Here is a 19672-nt window from a genome sequence, read left to right as displayed (position 1 = left end):
AGAAATACAAAAAACAACTTGAGTCAACTAAGGTTAACCCGTTAAGCATTATTCCTAGATTATACGGTTGGAATAACCTAATAGAAAGCAAACAAAACAAATTATGAAACCTAATTTTTAATCAATCCAATATTAAAGAATAAAATTTAAAAAAAAAGCTCGAGATAATTGGATTAATTTGCTATTCATGTTATGAAAATGAAATAACCTAATAAAAAATAAATATAATATTAAATAATATATATATATATATATATATAAACATTGATTAAAAATGATATAAAAAAAAATACTGCTATTTTAGTTTTTTTGTTAATTTATTCATAAGATCATCTAGATAAATCAACATGATAGATGAAAGGCGATGTGTCATTACAACTAGGATGTCGTTGACGTAGCATACTCTAAAACTGGCTAGAAAAGAAGATGCTCCATCTTTAACGACAGATTTGATCATGCTACTGTAGAGGCAAAGGCTTGACATGTAAGAAGGTAAAATCATAGGCTATGCCTATAAATATCAAAGCATCACTTCCTATTTTGTTCTTGCTGGCTAGTATTTGTGCAGTGCTAGCTAGTACAGCTACAGCCATTCTAAACGCCAGCCTACCATTTGAAAGCCGCATTTGAATGAACCTCAGTATAATTTGGATAACAATTAAGATACAGGATGGCTACATGCACAATTTGGACCATTGTGAAGCAAAGGAAAATGCTGAAGAGGAGTTCAAAGCTCCACCTTGCAGCAAGATTTGTTGCCTTCTGAGCAACCAAGTTTTCGATCATTTTTATCCCCAGAAGGCAGAAGGCCATGGACTGATTGCCCAGGAAACTCTAGTAGAACAACTCCGTTTTAAAGCTAGCAATGTTAAGATTCAAGGGCATTTAGATAAACTAGGAAGAGAAAAAACAATAAAACCGAAACTCGAGAGGAAAAGAGCACCAAAGAAGAGGTCTCTGGATGAGCTTTGGTTCCATCTACTACAAAACAAGAATGGTTTTGGCATGCATAACCAGTCTTGCTCAAACAAGGAATGGTAAGCATGCATGTTTTTGCACGACATGCTACATGCGCTTTCACCTTTCAGACAAAATAAGTCCTTGGAGCAAACAAAAAAATATTCACCGATATTCACATTCATAGAACACTTTGAGCATAGAGATGGACCATCCTTTTTTTCTGTTTTCCACTCTTCACTGGTAAGATATAGATGAAATTGGAAAAACCACACTACCACCATTGTCTTGATGGAGAGGAAAAGATATCTGTCAATTGTCTGTATTGAAATCTTATCTAACTATATTTTCAGTGCTAAGCATCAAGACCAGATACAGAGCTTCTGGAATAAATAAAGCACCTAATAGAACATTGCAATTAATTTTCCAAATTCTGCAGGTGCAGTTATAAAGTGCTGAAATTTCACAGGCACTTCGTAAGAGTTTCAAAGAGTGCAAACGAGTTTATTTGCTGCCAAACAAAACATAACATGCTTTCCAAACACACTGAACAGCATACTTATATGACAGGCTCCATTCAAAAACTTCATGATGTCAAAATTTGACTAAATGAAGGCAATAACAACAGAAACCAGAGGAAAAAAAGGATGGGACACTAAGATAGTTAAACATCAACTAAAGATACAGAAAGGTTACAAAGGAATTTTCATTGCTAAGACTGATAGACAGTGTTTAATAACTGTATGGTTACTACTGTATAACAAAAGAGGCAAAGCTAAACAGGAGTCTGCGACTCTGTAACCATGCAAGCTATAATACAACTTAATATTGACAAGGGAAACGTAATATGAAATAAGAGATCACAATGAGATCAAAATATAAAATATAATGCAACCTCATTGAACCAATCATTCCTAATTTATTACATGTGTGTCCCTGAGGCATCAGAAGTTGAGAAAATTATCAACCAAAGTCAAGTTCTTTCAGCAGGAGTAAGATGCCCCATCTGCTCTGTAAGATTATTTACATTCCTCATATCCCACCAGAATTTTCTGGGATCACCAGGTTTTATTTCATTTTTTCTACCATCAGAATCCTTTCTTTCAGATTGAACTTCCTGTGTGTCAGTTGAACCAGGATTCTCAGTTAAAAACTGTTCCCAGAATACATCGTTGACTCCAGTTGCCACAGCGGGAGCAGTCCCAGCAGGTTGTTCCTTCGGTGAAACAGGCTCTGGCACAACAGCTATAGAAGGTTCAGAATTCATGTCAATACCAGGTGTTTTAGGGCGAAAATCAAGAATGAGTTGTGCACAAGATATAGCTGGACTTTCTGCACCACTTGTAGACTCATCCATCTCTATCGTTTTGGCGTTATGACTGTGGGTTTGAACAACATCATTTACCATATTCTCCCAGAATGTCAGGGATGATTCCAATTGCTCAAACTGCTCCATGTTTAACAGGGCAAAAGAATTACCATCTGCATTTTCTCTAGACAGAGCTTGGGAAGTCACCGTGTGATTATCCTCATTACTACTGGCTTCACTGTGTAGACAACCAATTCTCGGCAGCCTTCTCTTTCTATCATGACCTTCCAACTGCGGCATTAGATTTAAGGCGAGACCTGGTTTAGGCAATACTCGGGTCACAAAAGATACCATAGTTTGTTGTCTTCGTTCCATTTGTTGCAACTTCTCTTTCAAACCCTCAATTTGCATCTCAAATCCTTTCCGCTCTTGTTCCTGCATTTGTAACTCCAAAATAAGTGCTTCTTTATCACGTTTAAGCCTCTCTATATCATCCTTCATACTCTGTCTTTCTGAATCAGTCAGCAGATTAGAGCCTTGTCCTTGAAGATTCTGCAACGAATGGCTATGAACTGGCTTCCGTCTATGGATGTTCTTCATTAGAAATGGTTGACCTCTTATAAAATCTTCATTAGCAAATTCCCATTGCTCGGGATCAATTTTCCTAAAACCCTATTAAATATCAAGACATTTCAATTCAACCTAAAAAAACAAAAGGAGGAAGAACAGAAACAGACACACACAAACACAACCACACATCAAACCTGTATACGCATGTAATAACAAGAGAAACAAAAAAGAAGCCAGCTGATTATAAAGGAAATGGCTTACATAAGTATTGAGCTGTCTGATGAAGCTAGAGAAGTTATTATGCTTAAAAAATCTGGGCAGCAAATCCCTGGCAAACTCCGGTGGATCCCATACGGTAAAACTCTTATTGCTCTGACTCCAAGAAACAATTGAATCCGTCGAAGGATCATCCACCATCTCATACGTCTTTGCAAGAAAAGGCGGCAGCGAGTTCGGACTGCCCTGTGATTCATCCATCCTAAGATAAAACCTTAATCTTTAACCCAGTCACACCATCAACAACCTCAAATCCAACAAAAAGAAAAAATGTTTTTCTAAACCTTTCCAATTCCAATCCAACAAGCCTTGAATTCCCATAAAACCCAATTCATCCTCCTTCGAAAAAGAAAAACTTATCAATTTCAACCAAAACAAGAAGAACCCATTATTATTATGGTTACAAAGAATCAATCAAACAGACCAAAAAACCTCCCTCTAAACCCCAAAACCATCTTATCCTCAATTAACGGAAAGAAAGAAAGAGAAAATTTAAGCAGATCTCAAAATTCAGATAGAAGTTGAAACCCTTTAATTATTTGATGTTGCTATTAAAACCAAACAAAAACTGAAGTGGACCCACATGACGAATTAAATCCCTCAACACAAGAAGAATAAAACCCCAGAAACGTATGACAGTTTTTGGGTCTCTTTTCTTGTAATTATTTTTATAGCAAAAGCAACACCAGCCACTTGTTCATCTATTCTGTTATTTTTAGCTACAAAATCAATGTATATACTGCTGCTGCTATTATAACATGACCATACTTTTTAAATACTATCAATAAATTAATTAAACAAATAACTTGGGGCCTAAGCAACAATTAATTTTATTTTTAATTTTCAGTAACTACAGCAATTTTAAGAAAATAATGAATAAATAAATTCTTTATTTTAATAGTCAAGAAGTTGCAGGGAAAGGTAGAGGTGATTATGTCAGATGAGGTCACAATATATATATATATATATATATATATATATATATATATATATATATATATATATTAAAGTGGGTGTTCGGGTCAGCTTGCGTGTGTCTCGATTAATCCCACGGGTCCAGAAGTTAACGATCATATAAGCCTTTAATGGCTCTGAGGTTTGTAAGACTCGAACTAGTGGCCTTTATGGAGCAAATCTAGAGTCTGACCAGTTAAACTACATCCCTTAGGGTTGATTTATATTATTAATATCATGTCTAAAAATTAATTTAGTCTAAAAACTTAAAACGTTAGTTGAGGCTCCAAGATATAATTTATATTATTTTCTAACACACCTCCTAAAATGAAAATCTTTTGGGCTCAAAACCTATACAAACTCATATTATCCTGTGCTATTAATTTGAAAAGAGAATGAGGGAGTTATAAGATTTAAACTTGTTGCTATTTGGTCATCATGACTCTGATTTAATATCAAAAACTAATTTAACCCAAAAACTTAAGTTATTAGATGATAACCCAAGATATAATTTATTTTATTTTTTAACAAATTACACCACATGGCCATCAAAAGAAAAAAAAAGAAGAAATTAAAATCAACCAAAAAATAATAAAGAAATAAAAAACAAAAAAAAACTAATAAACTTAAAAAAATACAATAAGGTAAGCTTATACAAACTTTAGAAGTTGAAACAGGAGAAGAAGAAAATCTCTAAAAGAAAAATACAGAAATTAAAAGGAAAGGTAAAGGCCATCACAGTTCTTTTAGTTTTTTTTTTTAATGTCAAACATATCATCCATGCATAAACAATAAAAAATATTTAACAACTTTTTTTCAATTCTAACCTAAACAATTAACTTGTAGAATATAGGTTTTAATTACTTTTTAATTAAAATTACTATATTTTAAAAATACAACCATGATAACCCTACAAATTTAAGATATTGGGCATTATATGCCCTTCTAATCACAATTTCGGATAAATAACCAAAGACATAATTTTTTATTATCGAAGATAGATCTTTTTGTTAACCAATAAAAAACAGAAAATGTTTCCGCCTTTAAAATCAAAGTAAATATAAATTGCATGCATTCGAAGTAACCAAAGGATGTAATCAAAATATAATCAAATAAACTTAGGTATAAAATAAAACTACGTACTATGGCTACGTTCTTCGAATAAATTAAAAGCATGAACTGTACACGATGGTGTCACTTTGATTTTTATTTTGTCAAGGAAATCACAAGAGTCTCGTCGAGTTTAGACAAGGATTTATTTATTTTTTTTTATTTTATGTTTTTTTCTGTGTGTTTTTATGTGAGTGACGTGTGTGCTTTGGTGGGTGGTTAATGGGCAACGGTCAAGCAATTATTTTAATTTTTTTTTTTTTTTGGGGGGGGGGGGGGGGGCGGATGATCTGTGTATTAGTATTGAGTAAGGACTTGTGTGCTTAACTTTTCTCTTTAAGTGCTGAAAATGACAACTTTTATGTTATTATAAAAATCAAATCTTTTAAGAAAATAAATGTGTAAAGCTAAAGCATATCTTAGCTGTTTGCCGTACGAGGTCTCTAACTTTGTTAACCACCCGGCTGTCATATTTACTACTATTATGCCCTGCAAGGATTATAATACTTGTAATGTGTGGTGATTCGTTTTTATTAAACTATATTTGTAGTCAATTAGTGATGGTTTGCTAAATAAGCTATGCCATGCTACGGTTAGTCCACCCGAACATTAATTTTGGGTTTATACCTTATTCCTACCCAAAATTTACAACCACCCCTTGCTCGATAGTCATAAACTTGTGATCATTATTAAGAAACCTGACCCGATCTAGCAGGTTGATCTAAGACCCGAACAACTTGGGGTCTTGACCGGTTTCAAATAGATAAAACTTTGGTTTGTAATTGACCTGATCAAACTTTGGTGACTTACTAAGCCAACCTGAAACCTGGGTGACCCTGGGTAACCAAGATGAGACTATATATATATAAACCCAAAAATATATTAAATCAATTTATGAATATTTAGCCTCATGTTTTTTTATAGCCTACATTTACATAATTTATTTCTTAACTTTTCGACGTGGAATAACTATATATATAGCCTACATCCATATGAAATGTTTCTTAATTTTTTCATGTGGGATAACTATATATAGCCTATATTAACATGGATTGTTTTTTAACTTTTCTATGTGGGATATTAAAATCTCAAATATTTTTTTTAAAATTTTTCAGGTTAATCTAGGACCTGATTCATTGGTCGAATCAACCCCTATGTTGAGTTTACTAATTATGCTCATGACAATTAACTAAACAACAACTTACCAAAGCACATAAATATATTATGTTTGGTGTGAGCTATTTGACATGTGATACACCGCAAGTTGTATATTTGTTTTCATTTTTTTTTGAATATGCATGCTATTTTAACTTGTTTTTTACATAAAAAATCTACAAGTATAAATAAAAAATTTTATGCAAATATTTAATTAAATAAATTAATAACTATCTATGTAAATAAATAAAAAAATCATTAACAATAACTTAAAGAAAAATTAGAAAAGGTAAGAGATAGATGTAAATCAAAATACTTGATTCTGCAACAAAGAATATTTACCTGGTTGTGTTTATCGAATTTTTTATGTTCAAATCAGTTTTTTATTGAATCAAATTATAATAAAAATAGACACATACCTGAAATTAATTAAATAAAAAAAAGGAATATTATGCAAGACTGAACATATTAAAAATATTATCTAAAAATAAATATTTTTATTTTTTAAAAAAAATTTCATTTATATAAAAGAAAAAAATTATAGATGAATCAAAATAATATCTTCAAAATTAAATACACTCAAAACATTTTTTAAAAAAATTGTATTAAAAAAAGGCTTTCAAAACGTGTGGTCTAATTCATAAAATCGAAATAAATCAGTAGAAAATAAATTGAAGATAGCCACAAAACCAATCTTTTTAAAAACAAATAATGTAGAATAATGAAATCAAAAAAGAAAATGAGCAAAAAAAAAAGATATCGACTGCATTAACTTTTTAAACTCATGACTCGGTTCATTAGATTGGAAGTACTATAAATAGAAAAAATTACAAAGTTCTATTTCTAGCAAATCAAATGTTGAAGAATGAAACTGGAAAAATAATCAAATTAATACATCAAAGGATCTAAAATAAAATAAAAAATTAAAATTAAAATAATAAGGATGAATATTAAAATAAATGTTATAAGAAATATTAATTTAGTTTAATTTTAATAAAATTATATGTTAGGTGAATTACTGTGTTTAATTGTGAATTGTAAATTGTGTTAATGAGCTGTGAGATTGGGTTGTGGGGGCTGTAGTTGGGATGTGAATTGTTGTGACATGTGAAGCTGATTTGGTTTTTTTTGGGGGTAGGGAACCTGAGAGGTTGAAAAAAACTGCCCTACATACATTCTTTTGGAATACAATTTGAGAGTTACATATGCTATGCTAATTCGCATATGCTATTTTTATATATATATCTTTCATGAACTGTGTTATTTCTATATAAAAAAAAAAAGTTAACTGTGGTAAGGTAAAAAAACAAAAAAAAATCAACTTTGGAAGGTGGCGCAGCCCAGGTTGCCCCACAAAGCGCCAACCATCCGAAAGAAAGTAGTAAGGCAGTGATTAGAAATGCGGTTTAATCCACATTTCTAAAAAATTTAGATATTTAATTTTTATTAAAATTTAATATAATTTATATATTTTGGATTGTTTTGATGTATTAATGTTAAAAATAATTTTTTAAAAATAAAAAAACATTATTAATATATATTTTAATACAAAAAATTATTTAAAAAATACTCAAAATCACACTGCCAAACAAGCTGTTAAATAGACAAGGCCCAAAGTCACGCACCACACACAATTATACCATCTGGGTTGTCTAATCATTCAAGAGGCTCACTTGTCACGCAACAAAGCCACCAGGAGGCGGCGCTGGGAGGACAGTCACGTGAAGGCAAGGTTTTGCAACTGAAGAATGGAAGAGGGTGAAGGGATTAAACATCTCATGTCATGGCATGGAAGGAAGGAAGAAAGACGGAGAACAAATTATAAGATAATGCGATGATGTTCGTAGCTATCCATTAAAAAAGAAGGATTTACACCCACCCATTGCGAGCACTGACAAAAGTGACACCGCTCGATCCCACAAAAGCGAAGGGAGGGTCAGACGATCAATTCAAGTCAGAAGAATGCAGCACCGCACGCCGGCAAGCAACGAGTTCCCGCCGCAAACGTGCCTGCCTGCTCGTCTTGATCAGTTGGTTAGCCTGCCTGGCCCCTTCATTTCCGCGTTATCTGATTGGATGGTTTCGTAGCACTGGTTTCTCTAGCTAGGTTTTTTTTGCCATTTCTTGATGCTCTTGTGAATGAGAAGAATAAAGAGTGAATTCCATTGAAAATTTCTAAAAAGATAAGACAATCAGAAATAAAAATTAGAATCATGGAAAAATTAAATATTAATTTTAATATATATTAAGCCTTTTTTTATCATAAAACATTTAAATAAAAAAATAAATAATAAATATATGAAAGACTCAATCACATGGGCAAGGATGATCTTCTTCTTGCCCGCATGTTTGATCTTCTTCTTATTTTTTCTACTTAATATGGATAACATGTTAAAAAAAAAGTTAAAGATAATTACATGTTATCTACTAACCAAGATTCCAGTCATTGAAGAGATGTTGAAAAATCAAGTTGGAGTTTTTTATCTAAAACTATTTTAAATTTATTTTCACCTAAAAAATCTAACAAATACCTTTAAAACCTCAATAAACTAGTTTTTCAACTCAAAATATCCTTAAATCGGTTTAAAGATACATAATTAATCTGAAAAAAAACTTCTCAATCCTAATCTACTTTTTTTCAACAATGTAAAAGCTTAAAAATATCTCAATGATTCAGCAAAATAAAGTTTTGGACCAAATCATAAAATTTCCAAACTAAAGAGACCAAAAATAAAATTATAAAGATCCCGCGAGAAAATTTCTTTAAAAATACATTAGATGAACAATACCAAAAAAAAAACCTTATTTTTTTTTATTATCAATTTTGATCTGTGAATTTTCAATATTTCATAGACAATAAAACTAGTTTTTACATGCAAAATTGAGCCCTAACCCAGTGATAAGATGTTTTTCTTTTTTCAACTATGATAATCTATAGAGAGTAAATTAAAATACATCATCAAGTTCAATTCTAAATCAATGCAATATGAGTGACAAAAAAAGAAGTTTGATTGTCAAAGCAAAAAAATAATAATTAAATAACAAGAAAAATAAAAATAATTATTTTAATTCACAATGAACTTTGTCTTAGTGCACAACGATTTTTTCCTTCTCTTTTACATTTTTGTTAATAGTTTAGGTTTCATTATCGTATTAAGAATTTTAAATACATTTATCTATATTTATTTTTTTTCCTCAACTTTCTTGTAAAATTTTCATATTTTTTTTTTTATTTTTCACAATTTTCTTGAAGTTGTATATTTTATCATATCTCACAAGATAACATATAATATCAAATGTATTGATGTCTAATAAATGAATGAACAATAAAAAATCAAATAAAGGATAAAAATAAAAATAAAATATATTAATTCAAATAGATAAAACTAGTTTGTATGCATGTATTATTGCTACGTGGGGGGTATTTTTAAATAAATATAAAATGAATAGAATTCAATGTATATTCACAATAATCTCAATAATTTAAATAAAATAGTGAAAAAAAAATTATATCTAGAGGCAAAACTCCCATTTCCTAATTAACTTAATTTTTTTGTGAATACATATTTTTCTTAGTAGTAGCATGTTATTTTTAAGGAAAAACTCATCATAAAACAAAAGGCAAGGTTTTTTTTTTAAATTTTTTCATAGTTTTTATGTGTTCATGTGAAAAAAATCAAAGAATAATTAATTCATGAAAATTATATAAAAATTAACAATGAAACGAATACTTAATTCTCATTGAATGTTAATCTGCATTTTTTACCATTTATTACATATCAGGCTTATATATAATTGTTAAAAAGTGATTATAAATATAAACATATAAGATATGATTTCATTTAAAAAATATGATATAATCGATGTCTTGTTAAATTGCAATGAAATTATTAATATAAACAAAGATTTATTTTAAATTGAAGAACATTTTAGAGGTCTAAAAGATCAGGTCTATGCCTCCGACCTCAAAAGAGGAAAAGGATGAACGTTAATGGGTTTGGATTAGGCATGTGCACCTTCACCATTTTATATTAAATGAATGACATGTCTTCCGTTCAATCTAAAAAAAAATTAGAGTGAATAATATGTTGTTTGCTACATTATTTTTTCAGCCATCAGACTATAAAATCTTTACAGGTCTGGTTTATTTTTTTCACATAACTAATTGGAAAAAGTTACTATTATTGAACTCTCATCTCCAGGATGAAGTTATCGACACCAAGACTAGCTTTTTATGGCCAAAATATTTTCGGTTGAGTTTTTTTTTACTTGCCATTTTCCAACAACTTTCTTTCCTCACTCGGAACTTAGGGAATGAAAAATGAAGTTTAAAGACCAAAATATAAAACTATAAATGTTCAGTAACCAAGTTGAAAAAATAAGGAAAACTCCAGGGACTGAAGTTAACTTTTTCACGGCATTATGCGCTAAAGTGCCATTAACGGCGCGTATGATTCTGAGGGCATAGTGAAACCCCGTTTTGATTATTATAATTTTGCAAAACCTAGAATAACGGCAGGAAAGAAAAAACGGGCGTAACCTTAAGCAAGTAGATCGGCCGTTAGGCTATTATCCACGAATCCAAGTTCAAATTCAGGCATTCCTCGAACTCATTATCTGATTTGGCATTATTTGGACACGGACCGTATGGTCAAACTCCAAACACAAAGGGTCCCATGTCTGTCCAAATATGCCGTGCCAAGATCATTAATCCAAACATCTATCACTTTACACTTTACATTTTTATTTTCATTTAAAATAATGATTTAAAAAAAAAAAAAAAAAACATAACAAGACACCGCTCACTCCATTGGCTTCCCGTCCACACCTCGCCTCCAGTCACCACCACTGCCCTTTTTAAAAAGCCTAAACACGTGCTAACACCGTGATCCCGGAATAAAGTCTATATTGGCATCCCTGTAAATAACTCGACTTTCCAAGGTTAAATTCATTCCCTCTCTCCATATTTAGCTCACCTTCCCCAACCCACCTCCCTCATTTAACCACTTCCCTCCTATAATTAACCAGAACAAAAAGAAAGCCAAAAAGCCGCCAAATCCGTTTGTTTCTCGAGAAAATTCAAGCTATCAAAATACTCGATCCAATCAGCAGAGTGAATTTTTCATCTCTTCCTTCTTCTTTTTTCAGTTTTGTTGACAGAGAGTTAGACAGGTTAGTATTGATACAAGAATGACGTCGGGGACGAGAATGCCGACGTGGAAGGAGCGAGAGAACAATAAGAGAAGAGAAAGGAGAAGGAGAGCGATCGCAGCGAAGATCTATTCAGGACTTAGAATGTACGGGAATTATAAGCTACCAAAACACTGTGACAATAATGAAGTGCTTAAAGCTCTCTGTAAAGAAGCTGGTTGGACTGTTGAAGAGGATGGCACTACTTATCGAAAGGTACGCTACACGAATATCAAATAACTATAGCAATGAGTTCAGTTTTAACTGCTTTGTTTTTCGGGTAAGCTGCACACGTAAGAATTTTAGTTGCTAGTGGTGATAGCATGCGCTGGTAATTCAGAGAGATAGATCTGAATCTGAGATGAAATCTGTTTTGATCGTTGTTGGAGGTGTGAAATTGGAAATGAGAGTTTTTTATGAATGCTAACGTGCGCCAGGTGATCTTGGCGTATGATAGAGGGCGGTGTACTGCATACTGATGGACGGTTAGGATTCTTAATTTGGTTGATGGAGTGTGAAGGCACAAGAAAGTGTTTTCGGTTTTCTGTTTTGTTGACGCACGGAACCCGAGATCTTAAGATTCGGGCTCTGTTTTTCGTGCTTTGATTCTTACACGATCACGGTAAACAGTAACTCTCAGATGGGTACCCTGCCTGACAAAATATTCGTGTGATTCGGAGGGGTAGTCTGGTCATTTTCGAGCAAAATCCATCTCTTTTGCTTGGCTTTAAATGCAGCTGATTGTTTCTCTTTTTAATCTCTGTCCTGATTTTTTTTTTCCTTACCTTCGCCTGCTTTGGAGATTCCTACTCTTTTCATTTTCTTCTCAAAAATAACTTTTTTTCTTAACCTCGAGATTCCCTCAATTATTTACCTTCTTTAATTAATTTATTTTGTTATAATTACTTCGACGATAACATGACTGAGGCAGATGCCGATAAAGTTGAAAAGTTGGTATAATAAGGTGATAACAAATCCTTGGATTCCATTGATGCAATGGAGTAATGTTATTTCTTTTAATTTTTAAATATAATAATTTTAAAGTAACAAAGCGTGTGAGGAGGGGTGGATGTTTGATTAATGCCGTTGAATAGGAACATGTTGGGGGTAGGGAAGATGGCGTGACGTGGGGTGCAGTTTATTGATCGATAGCGCTATCGTTTTGACATTAATTCCCTCTTTTGTCGCCCCCAAATTACCCTTTCCCCCCTACCCTGTTCTCTCTCTCTCTTTTGGGTGGAGAGGGAAGTTGCTGCCCCTGCACGGTAGCATGTGTAGTGAGAGCTGTTGATTTGATTTGTTCACGTGTAATTGTAATGGTGGATCTCGCAATTAAGATTGTTTAATATAATGGGCTAATCGAATTGCTGGTGATTTTATAATCTTTAGAAAAGAGAAATCACGTAATTGTGAGCTGCAACATGATCTGACCTCAGCATTTGGTTGGAGTCCACCTGTTCTGCTTTTATATAGTTTGTTGTAATTTGAATCATGTACTCTGCTTGTTGATTTGTCACTTAGATTTAAAATTTTCAGTTAAATAATTCATTAATCTTGGCAAGCAAGGAGATGAACTGTACAGGCTGGTGGTCTGTGATAGTAGGTGCTCCCATAACTGGTGAAGGGGCTTGGTTTTTTTTGAAAGAATCACATTTTATTTTGTTGCTCCATGCTTCTAATCCTTTGAATACCAAGTAATGAGTTGGTCATTTTGATTGCTTTTAATGGATGAGGTATGAAATAGAGAGGGTCAGAGAGAGGAATTTGGGGGGCTCCATGAGGTTTTTAAGGTGTTATGTAGATGGTCTCATTGGAGCATATTGGAGCCATCGTAAATAGTGATGGTACATGCACAAGTCTAAGGATTTAGGGAAATTTTTGCCACTCAAATCCTTAAAATTTTGATGATGACTATCGGTTGTAGAGTTGCTTAAACACTCGTGGACATTCAGGTGTTAAATGTATCCAACAGCCGAGTTATTTCCTAGTCAAATATGGTACTATTAATTCCATTACAACTACTCTCGCTTGCAAAGAATGAAAGTTTTGAACTTTCATATGGCATAATTTAAGGTGTTGCCATAGGAGAAACTTACAGCTACTTTCATTTGTTTGGGTACCTAGATAGATATCCTTATCAAACCATCTTGAGATGTTGAAATATTTTTGTCTCAATTAATTGAATCATCTGTTTGCATATCTATAGGGATGCAAACCTGTGGAACGCATGGATATTATGGGAGGTTCTGCATCAGCTAGTCCATGTTCATCATACCATCGAAGTCCATGTGCATCCTATAATCCAAGCCCAGCCTCATCATCTTTTCCAAGTCCTGTTTCATCCCATTATGCTGCCAACGCTAATGGTAATGCTGATCCCAATTCCCTCATCCCATGGCTCAAAAACCTCTCCTCTGGCTCATCATCAGCCTCTCCCAAGCATCCTCACCATCTCTTCATTCACACTGGTTCCATAAGCGCTCCTGTTACCCCTCCATTGAGCTCCCCAACTGCACGAACCCCACGTACCAAGAATGACTGGGATGACGCAGCTGCTGGCCAATCTTGGATGGGACAGAACTACTCATTCATGCCCTCATCTATGCCCTCGTCTACCCCACCTAGTCCTGGCCGTCACGTCCTACCAGATTCAGGTTGGCTAGCTGGTATCCAAATTCCCCAAAGTGGACCCTCGTCACCAACATTTAGTCTTGTATCACGGAATCCATTTGGCTTTAGAGAGGAGGCTTTATCAGGTGCAGGATCACGAATGTGGACTCCTGGACAAAGTGGGACATGCTCTCCAGCAATGCCGGCAGGCATTGATCAGACAGCCGATGTGCCAATGTCGGACAGTATGGCAGCCGAGTTTGCATTTGGAAGCAATGCAGCAGGATTGGTGAAACCTTGGGAAGGAGAGAGGATCCATGAGGAATGTGTTTCTGATGATCTTGAGCTTACACTAGGAAACACAAATACCAGGTAAGTTGGAGTAGATATCTGGTTGAATGGATTTAACTACCATGTATTGAAGTTTATTTTTTTATATACTTTTAATTCCAGTTTGATTTGGTAATAAGTTGTTTGTTTTAATGTTACAGATAGGGAGATCAATGGAGGAGGGGGTTGAATGAGTTATCCCTTTATCTCTCCATTTGGCTTCTCGATTCCCATCAGGCTGTCATGTCAATAACTTTGTGTTGTGCATCTTTCGGTCGATAAAGCAGCTGAGTTAGAAGTACAGTGAGTAGGAGCGCCTGTTCATTTTTCTTTTCCTTATTCCTTTTCCCAACAAAAGAAAGAACTGAAAATTAAATTATAAATAGTTCATGGTGGTGACTTTTCCCCTTCAGTTGAATTCATTCGTCACCCTCTTTTTCCTTTTGGAATTCTTTTTTGCTCTTTCTTTTCGGAAAAAAAAGAGAGGAGAAGTTCCCGTCATAGCCTTGATTACTTGTTTGGTGTGAGTCCTGTTTTGTTATTGAAAGTGAAGTTTATTTCAATTCTTTACTGATTAGCTCTGGAGTTTTGACCACCACTGGATCCTCCTTTCTCGCTGTTTTGCCGTCCTGTGTGACTGTATTTTCAGCACTCCCCTATTTTGCATCGCCTGCAGGCTGCAACTCTGCAAGGAAGCTGCCCTGCCATAGCTTTTGTTTGATGATATTGATGGGCCAATCCTAACCCCTTCAACGATTACCAAGGGCAACTATTACGGCTAAAAGATTATTATTATTATTTATTTATTCATGGCTTCCCAAATCAGTCACTAGGGGGTTTTCGAGCGCCTTCGATCAGATCAGAGTGCTATCATCCATATATTCACTTATTTAGAACTCCAATAAAAATGGCAACATGATGATAATTTGGCATTGAAATCGATAGCAGGTAGAACTTGGCACCCCTCTGTTTTTCATTAATGGTCTGAAACATGCTGTTAAAAGAAGTTACTTGTTTGATGATGTGGGGCAATGTCTGCTGCTCAAGGCATCTCCAGAAATATTTGGTGTCGCCAATAAATACCTCATTTTGCCTGAGCAAATAAGCAAGAAAGACTTTGGAGGCATTGCGGTTGGATAATGCTTTTGAAAAATTAAAAATTTCAAAAAAAAAAAAACATTATTTTAGGTTGAACACTGCTGAGACAAACTACACAGTAAAACAGGCATTCGAGCAGAACAATCTTCTTTTTATTGCATGGAAATAAATTCAATTCCATTAAAGCATTGAAGGTCTTGTATGTACAGTTAGACATCCAAGCATGTCATCGACTTTGTCATATACAACTACTACACAATACATTCATGCAGGGAATCCCCCCCCCTCCCAAATCAACTATTACAGAAGAGCAAAGAATGGCAACAAATGACTTGGCAAACACGGATAAGCAGTATACCGGGGATTTCTTTACTTTACATTGACTTGTGTCCAGATATTTTCGACAATGAACTCCAACAAATCACCTCTCGAACTTCTGATATAGATCTGCAAGTGCACGATACAGAATTGCGGCGGCAGGTGGTCTGGGCAACGAGCTAAGTAGTATATCTGATGCAGATAAAGACTGGCTCCCATAGAATCTGGAATTCTCTTTTGAGCGGGTAGTGACAATACTCCCTTCAAGTGAACATCCAACAAATGCTCCTGCATGTTCGACAATTATCATGTTTAACGGAGAAATCACCACCATGTCAAAACAACGCGCCAGAAAGGGTGGATTAGTTTGCGGAGGAGATCAGGATCTAAACTAGCTTATTTTACAGGAAAAAAAGTTGGCTTCTAAAAAAAATTAAGGACAGACAAAATGCAAAGGAAACATAAAAGGCACAATTCAAACCCCACAGAAACATGTAATGTAACTGGACTGAAATAAATAACTGTTTAACTGACAGAATTACCGAAGACAATGAGATTACCTTTACTGCAGCTGTATGTATAACAAGCAGCATATCCACCATCACCAGCTCGTAAATCTGCTTCAAATGCCCGTCCAGCGATGCCAACTGCTGCACTTACACCAGCACCGAATGACAAATGCGCATTACCACAAAATGTCTTGACTGCTTCAGTAGTTCTCAACACAATTATGAAATCGGTCAATTCACCTCCAGCCTGCAAGAAAATTTACCTCTCCATAATAGAATCCAAGGGAAAGAAAGCCAAATATCCAAATACAGATAGTTCTAGTTGAAGTGGAAAATAAGACTTTATGGGTTGAGTGACAGAAGCATCTAGTTCTCCCTCGCATAAGAATAGATGGGTTATAAACTCAAGGAAGTTTTTTCAGAACAAACATGTCATCAGCAATATGAATTCCAGCACAACAAATAGAGTCATCAATATGCAAAGATCTGTGCAAATATGAAACAATTGCCTAATCTAAGTAACTACTCTTTCAGGAGCACTAAAAGGTCAGTGTCTACATATTTTCCAGGAGAAGGGAAAAAGGCAAGTCAAAATCAAGTACATTCTGGTGACAGTCTTTAAACAGAGAACACAGACAGTAGTGGAACCACCCTTTGATTTGGGGGGCCCACAGCACCCCCAAATTTCTCCATATTTGGAAGTAAGTAGCTTCTGCCGTTGAAAGCAATGCTTTTAAAAAAACATCAAATTTATGATTTCTAGTGTTTTTTTTTTTTATGATTTTGATTCTTCGTAAAAAAAAAACACTGAAAAAATTATTTTAATATATTTTCAAACAAAAAACACTATACACTGTAAACACGACAACCTTAAATTTTTGGGTTTTCATAATAATTAAACACCCCCCCCCCCCACCCCCCACAAAAAAAAAAAATCATATTTTCTCCGTGGTTCGAAGTTAACTTATTTTGAAATCTACCGCAGTAGTTATTTTTGACACCCCCTCTTAAGAAATCCTGGTTCCGCAAAATAATGATCCCAAGGTAATCGAAGTTAATAAAGATAAATGTAATCACCTGAGCTCCCCATCCCAAACCGAGTGTAGATATGGCAGAAGGTGGGGACCATGAACCATCTTCTCTGCGAGCAATTACAAGTCCTGTTCCAATATTATATGTGACCATCACCCCAACTTTCACAATTGTAATAATTGCAAGGCCTTTTGCTCGTCGTAGAATGGCATCTGGAATTGACTTCTCGGGTTTCAAATAACCTACCTGTCAATGGAAATGCACCGAATCAGAATTAAACGTTGCACACAATATCACAAGAGATATCTAGCTATGCAAATGAACAGATCCATGAGTTCCTCTCCCCGTGATCAGTTACAACCAGTGCAGGATAGTTGCACGCACATTTCTTTATTTCTTTCGTCTCCTTTTGGATAAACAAAAGGAGAAAGGGCTGAACATAAAGGAGAAAACAAAATAAAATTTAGGCCAAAACAAGCTTTTCTAGAATGCAGGCTTTCTTGTTCGATTCCCATTGAAAGGAGGTCATATAGTGCAAAACTCCCAATTCATGCCCACCTTTCAATGACTTGCACAGAATTTGTTAAACATCAGCAATGAATGACAAAGAAAAAGAAAGGATCTTAAAACCTTACCTTATGATAGCCTTGAATTGTGTTTGCTGCCTTGTAAATTTCATATTCCATGGTCTGTCCCCATGGAAAGTTAACCCACGATCTCAAAGTGCTGAGGTCTGTCAGGTCATGGGTTGGTAGCTGGGCAGCATTGCTTACTTGGTCCATCAAATATGTTTGGACAGACTCGAGTCGCACACAACATACATCACAGACTCGCTGGGGATCCGTGACACGAAACTTTACTGGCAACAAACTCCTTCCTCTAGAGCAGTCACCACAAAATATTCCTCCACAGAACCTACAGTGATGCCTGGAGCACATAATCGGATGAAACCGCACACCACAAAGCATACAAGCAGCAGCAGTGCTATCAGGCAACCATTTAGGAGGGTCCTGTTCAAGAATTTCACTCACGTTACCAAAATTAGCCTCAGTGAGAGTTTGGGCCATCTCTTGCCAAGCTTGCTCAAGTAGATGGCTGGACAACCACGAAATCCCACACCTCTGTAAATCACCAGAAGCGATTGCATTCACTTTTCCACGAGCTGCAAGTAAAATTTCTACAATCACATCCCACATAGTCAACTCCTTGTCTTCTCCAATATACTGACTCCACCCCATATCACCTTCAGGAAAATAACCACCATTGGAGTGAAAACCACCTCTATTCGTCCACTCTTCACGATTAATTTCTATCATGGGCGGAACAGAAACAGGAATCCAAACCCCGGTTTCTTCATAATGAGGCGAGTCATAATAAAAGTAATTCCCTAGCTTTTGATGGGTAATTTTTGTTTCTTCTCTCTTCTCATCATTCCCCTCCTCAAATAACCCAGTATCACTTTCTTCAGGTCTAATCATTTTCTGGCTCCCAATTTTCCCATTATCCTGTGATCAGTACACAATTATAACACACCAGCACACAATTATAACACCATGTAAAGATCAAAACTTTTTATTATTATTATTATTATTATTATTATTATTATTATTATTATTCTGGTTTTGAACTAATAAAAACTGAAAAAAATTGACATGAAATATAAAAAATGAAAAAAACCAACAACAATACAATATAAGTAAAGAAACGAGCAATGGAATCGGGGTGAATAGGATAAGTGATTTTACCGAAGGAGGAGAATTGGTGGGACGATGGAAATCAGAAACCCTAGAATCCAGGTTGTGGGTATTTTCGGAGTTTACAGGGCTGCCCTCCATGGAAAGCAACTCTTGTCAGAACGAAGAAGCAAAAACGGTTCAGGATCAATAGAAACAAATAAATTAACGATCTCCAGTAGCAAGAATAATAACAATAACAATAGAGAGACAGAGAAAACGTGCAAAAGAGAGGATTGTCAAAGGCAATCAGTCCATAAGCTGTTGAGGGAAACTTGTAGCTATGAAATATTGGCGTGTCGTTGTGCTAATGTGTATTTCCCGTCTTCATAAAAGTCTATTTAAGTTTTTTTTTTTTTTTTTGTTAAGTCTACCTTAAATAAATAAAGAGATAAGATATAAAGAGAAAAGATGTACGAAACTCATACCCAAAAAAAAAAAGAATAGTTATATTTATAATTTCTCTTTTTATTATAATTTTTATTTTTTTCTTTAAAATATGCACATAAAATAACTAATAT

At 34.5% G+C, this 19672-nt stretch overlaps 3 protein-coding genes across 4 annotated transcripts; 1 reads left to right on the top strand and 2 right to left on the bottom strand.

Moving 5' to 3' along the window:
• Nucleotides 1-1639: 1639 nt before the first annotated feature.
• On the bottom strand, nt 1640-3816 carry LOC133699931 (heat stress transcription factor A-4c-like). The gene is made up of 2 exons (XM_062123454.1): nt 3098-3816; nt 1640-2938 (listed from the first exon to the last, which is right to left on the bottom strand). The coding sequence occupies exons 1-2, from the start codon at nt 3311-3313 to the stop codon at nt 1931-1933; spliced, it is 1224 nt and encodes a 407-aa protein (XP_061979438.1). The 5' UTR covers nt 3314-3816; the 3' UTR covers nt 1640-1930.
• A 7496-nt stretch (nt 3817-11312) lies between these two features.
• Nucleotides 11313-15038, top strand: LOC133699328 (BES1/BZR1 homolog protein 4). Of its 2 annotated transcripts, XM_062122550.1 has the most exons (3): nt 11316-11737; nt 13728-14503; nt 14623-15038. In XM_062122550.1, the coding sequence occupies exons 1-3, from the start codon at nt 11522-11524 to the stop codon at nt 14624-14626; spliced, it is 996 nt and encodes a 331-aa protein (XP_061978534.1). In that variant the 5' UTR covers nt 11316-11521; the 3' UTR covers nt 14627-15038. The 2 variants fall into 2 exon arrangements, with proteins under 2 accessions (XP_061978535.1, XP_061978534.1); XM_062122551.1 differs by lacking the exon at nt 14623-15038 and having other exon boundaries at nt 11313-11737; nt 13728-14507.
• Nucleotides 15039-15689: 651 nt separating this feature from the next.
• LOC133699327 (uncharacterized) lies at nt 15690-19474 on the bottom strand. The gene is made up of 5 exons (XM_062122549.1): nt 19164-19474; nt 18054-18923; nt 17464-17664; nt 16438-16633; nt 15690-16165 (listed from the first exon to the last, which is right to left on the bottom strand). Exons 1-5 carry the CDS (start codon nt 19251-19253, stop codon nt 15981-15983), a joined length of 1542 nt encoding a protein of 513 aa, XP_061978533.1. The 5' UTR covers nt 19254-19474; the 3' UTR covers nt 15690-15980.
• Between the last annotated feature and the right edge of the window lie 198 nt (nt 19475-19672).

This window comes from Populus nigra, chromosome 7 (assembly GCF_951802175.1).
Source record: "Populus nigra chromosome 7, ddPopNigr1.1, whole genome shotgun sequence".
In the NCBI taxonomy this organism is placed as follows: Eukaryota; Viridiplantae; Streptophyta; class Magnoliopsida; order Malpighiales; family Salicaceae; genus Populus; species Populus nigra.
Note: the sequence above shows the minus strand (reverse complement) of the source record. Positions and strands in the feature narration are given on the sequence as shown.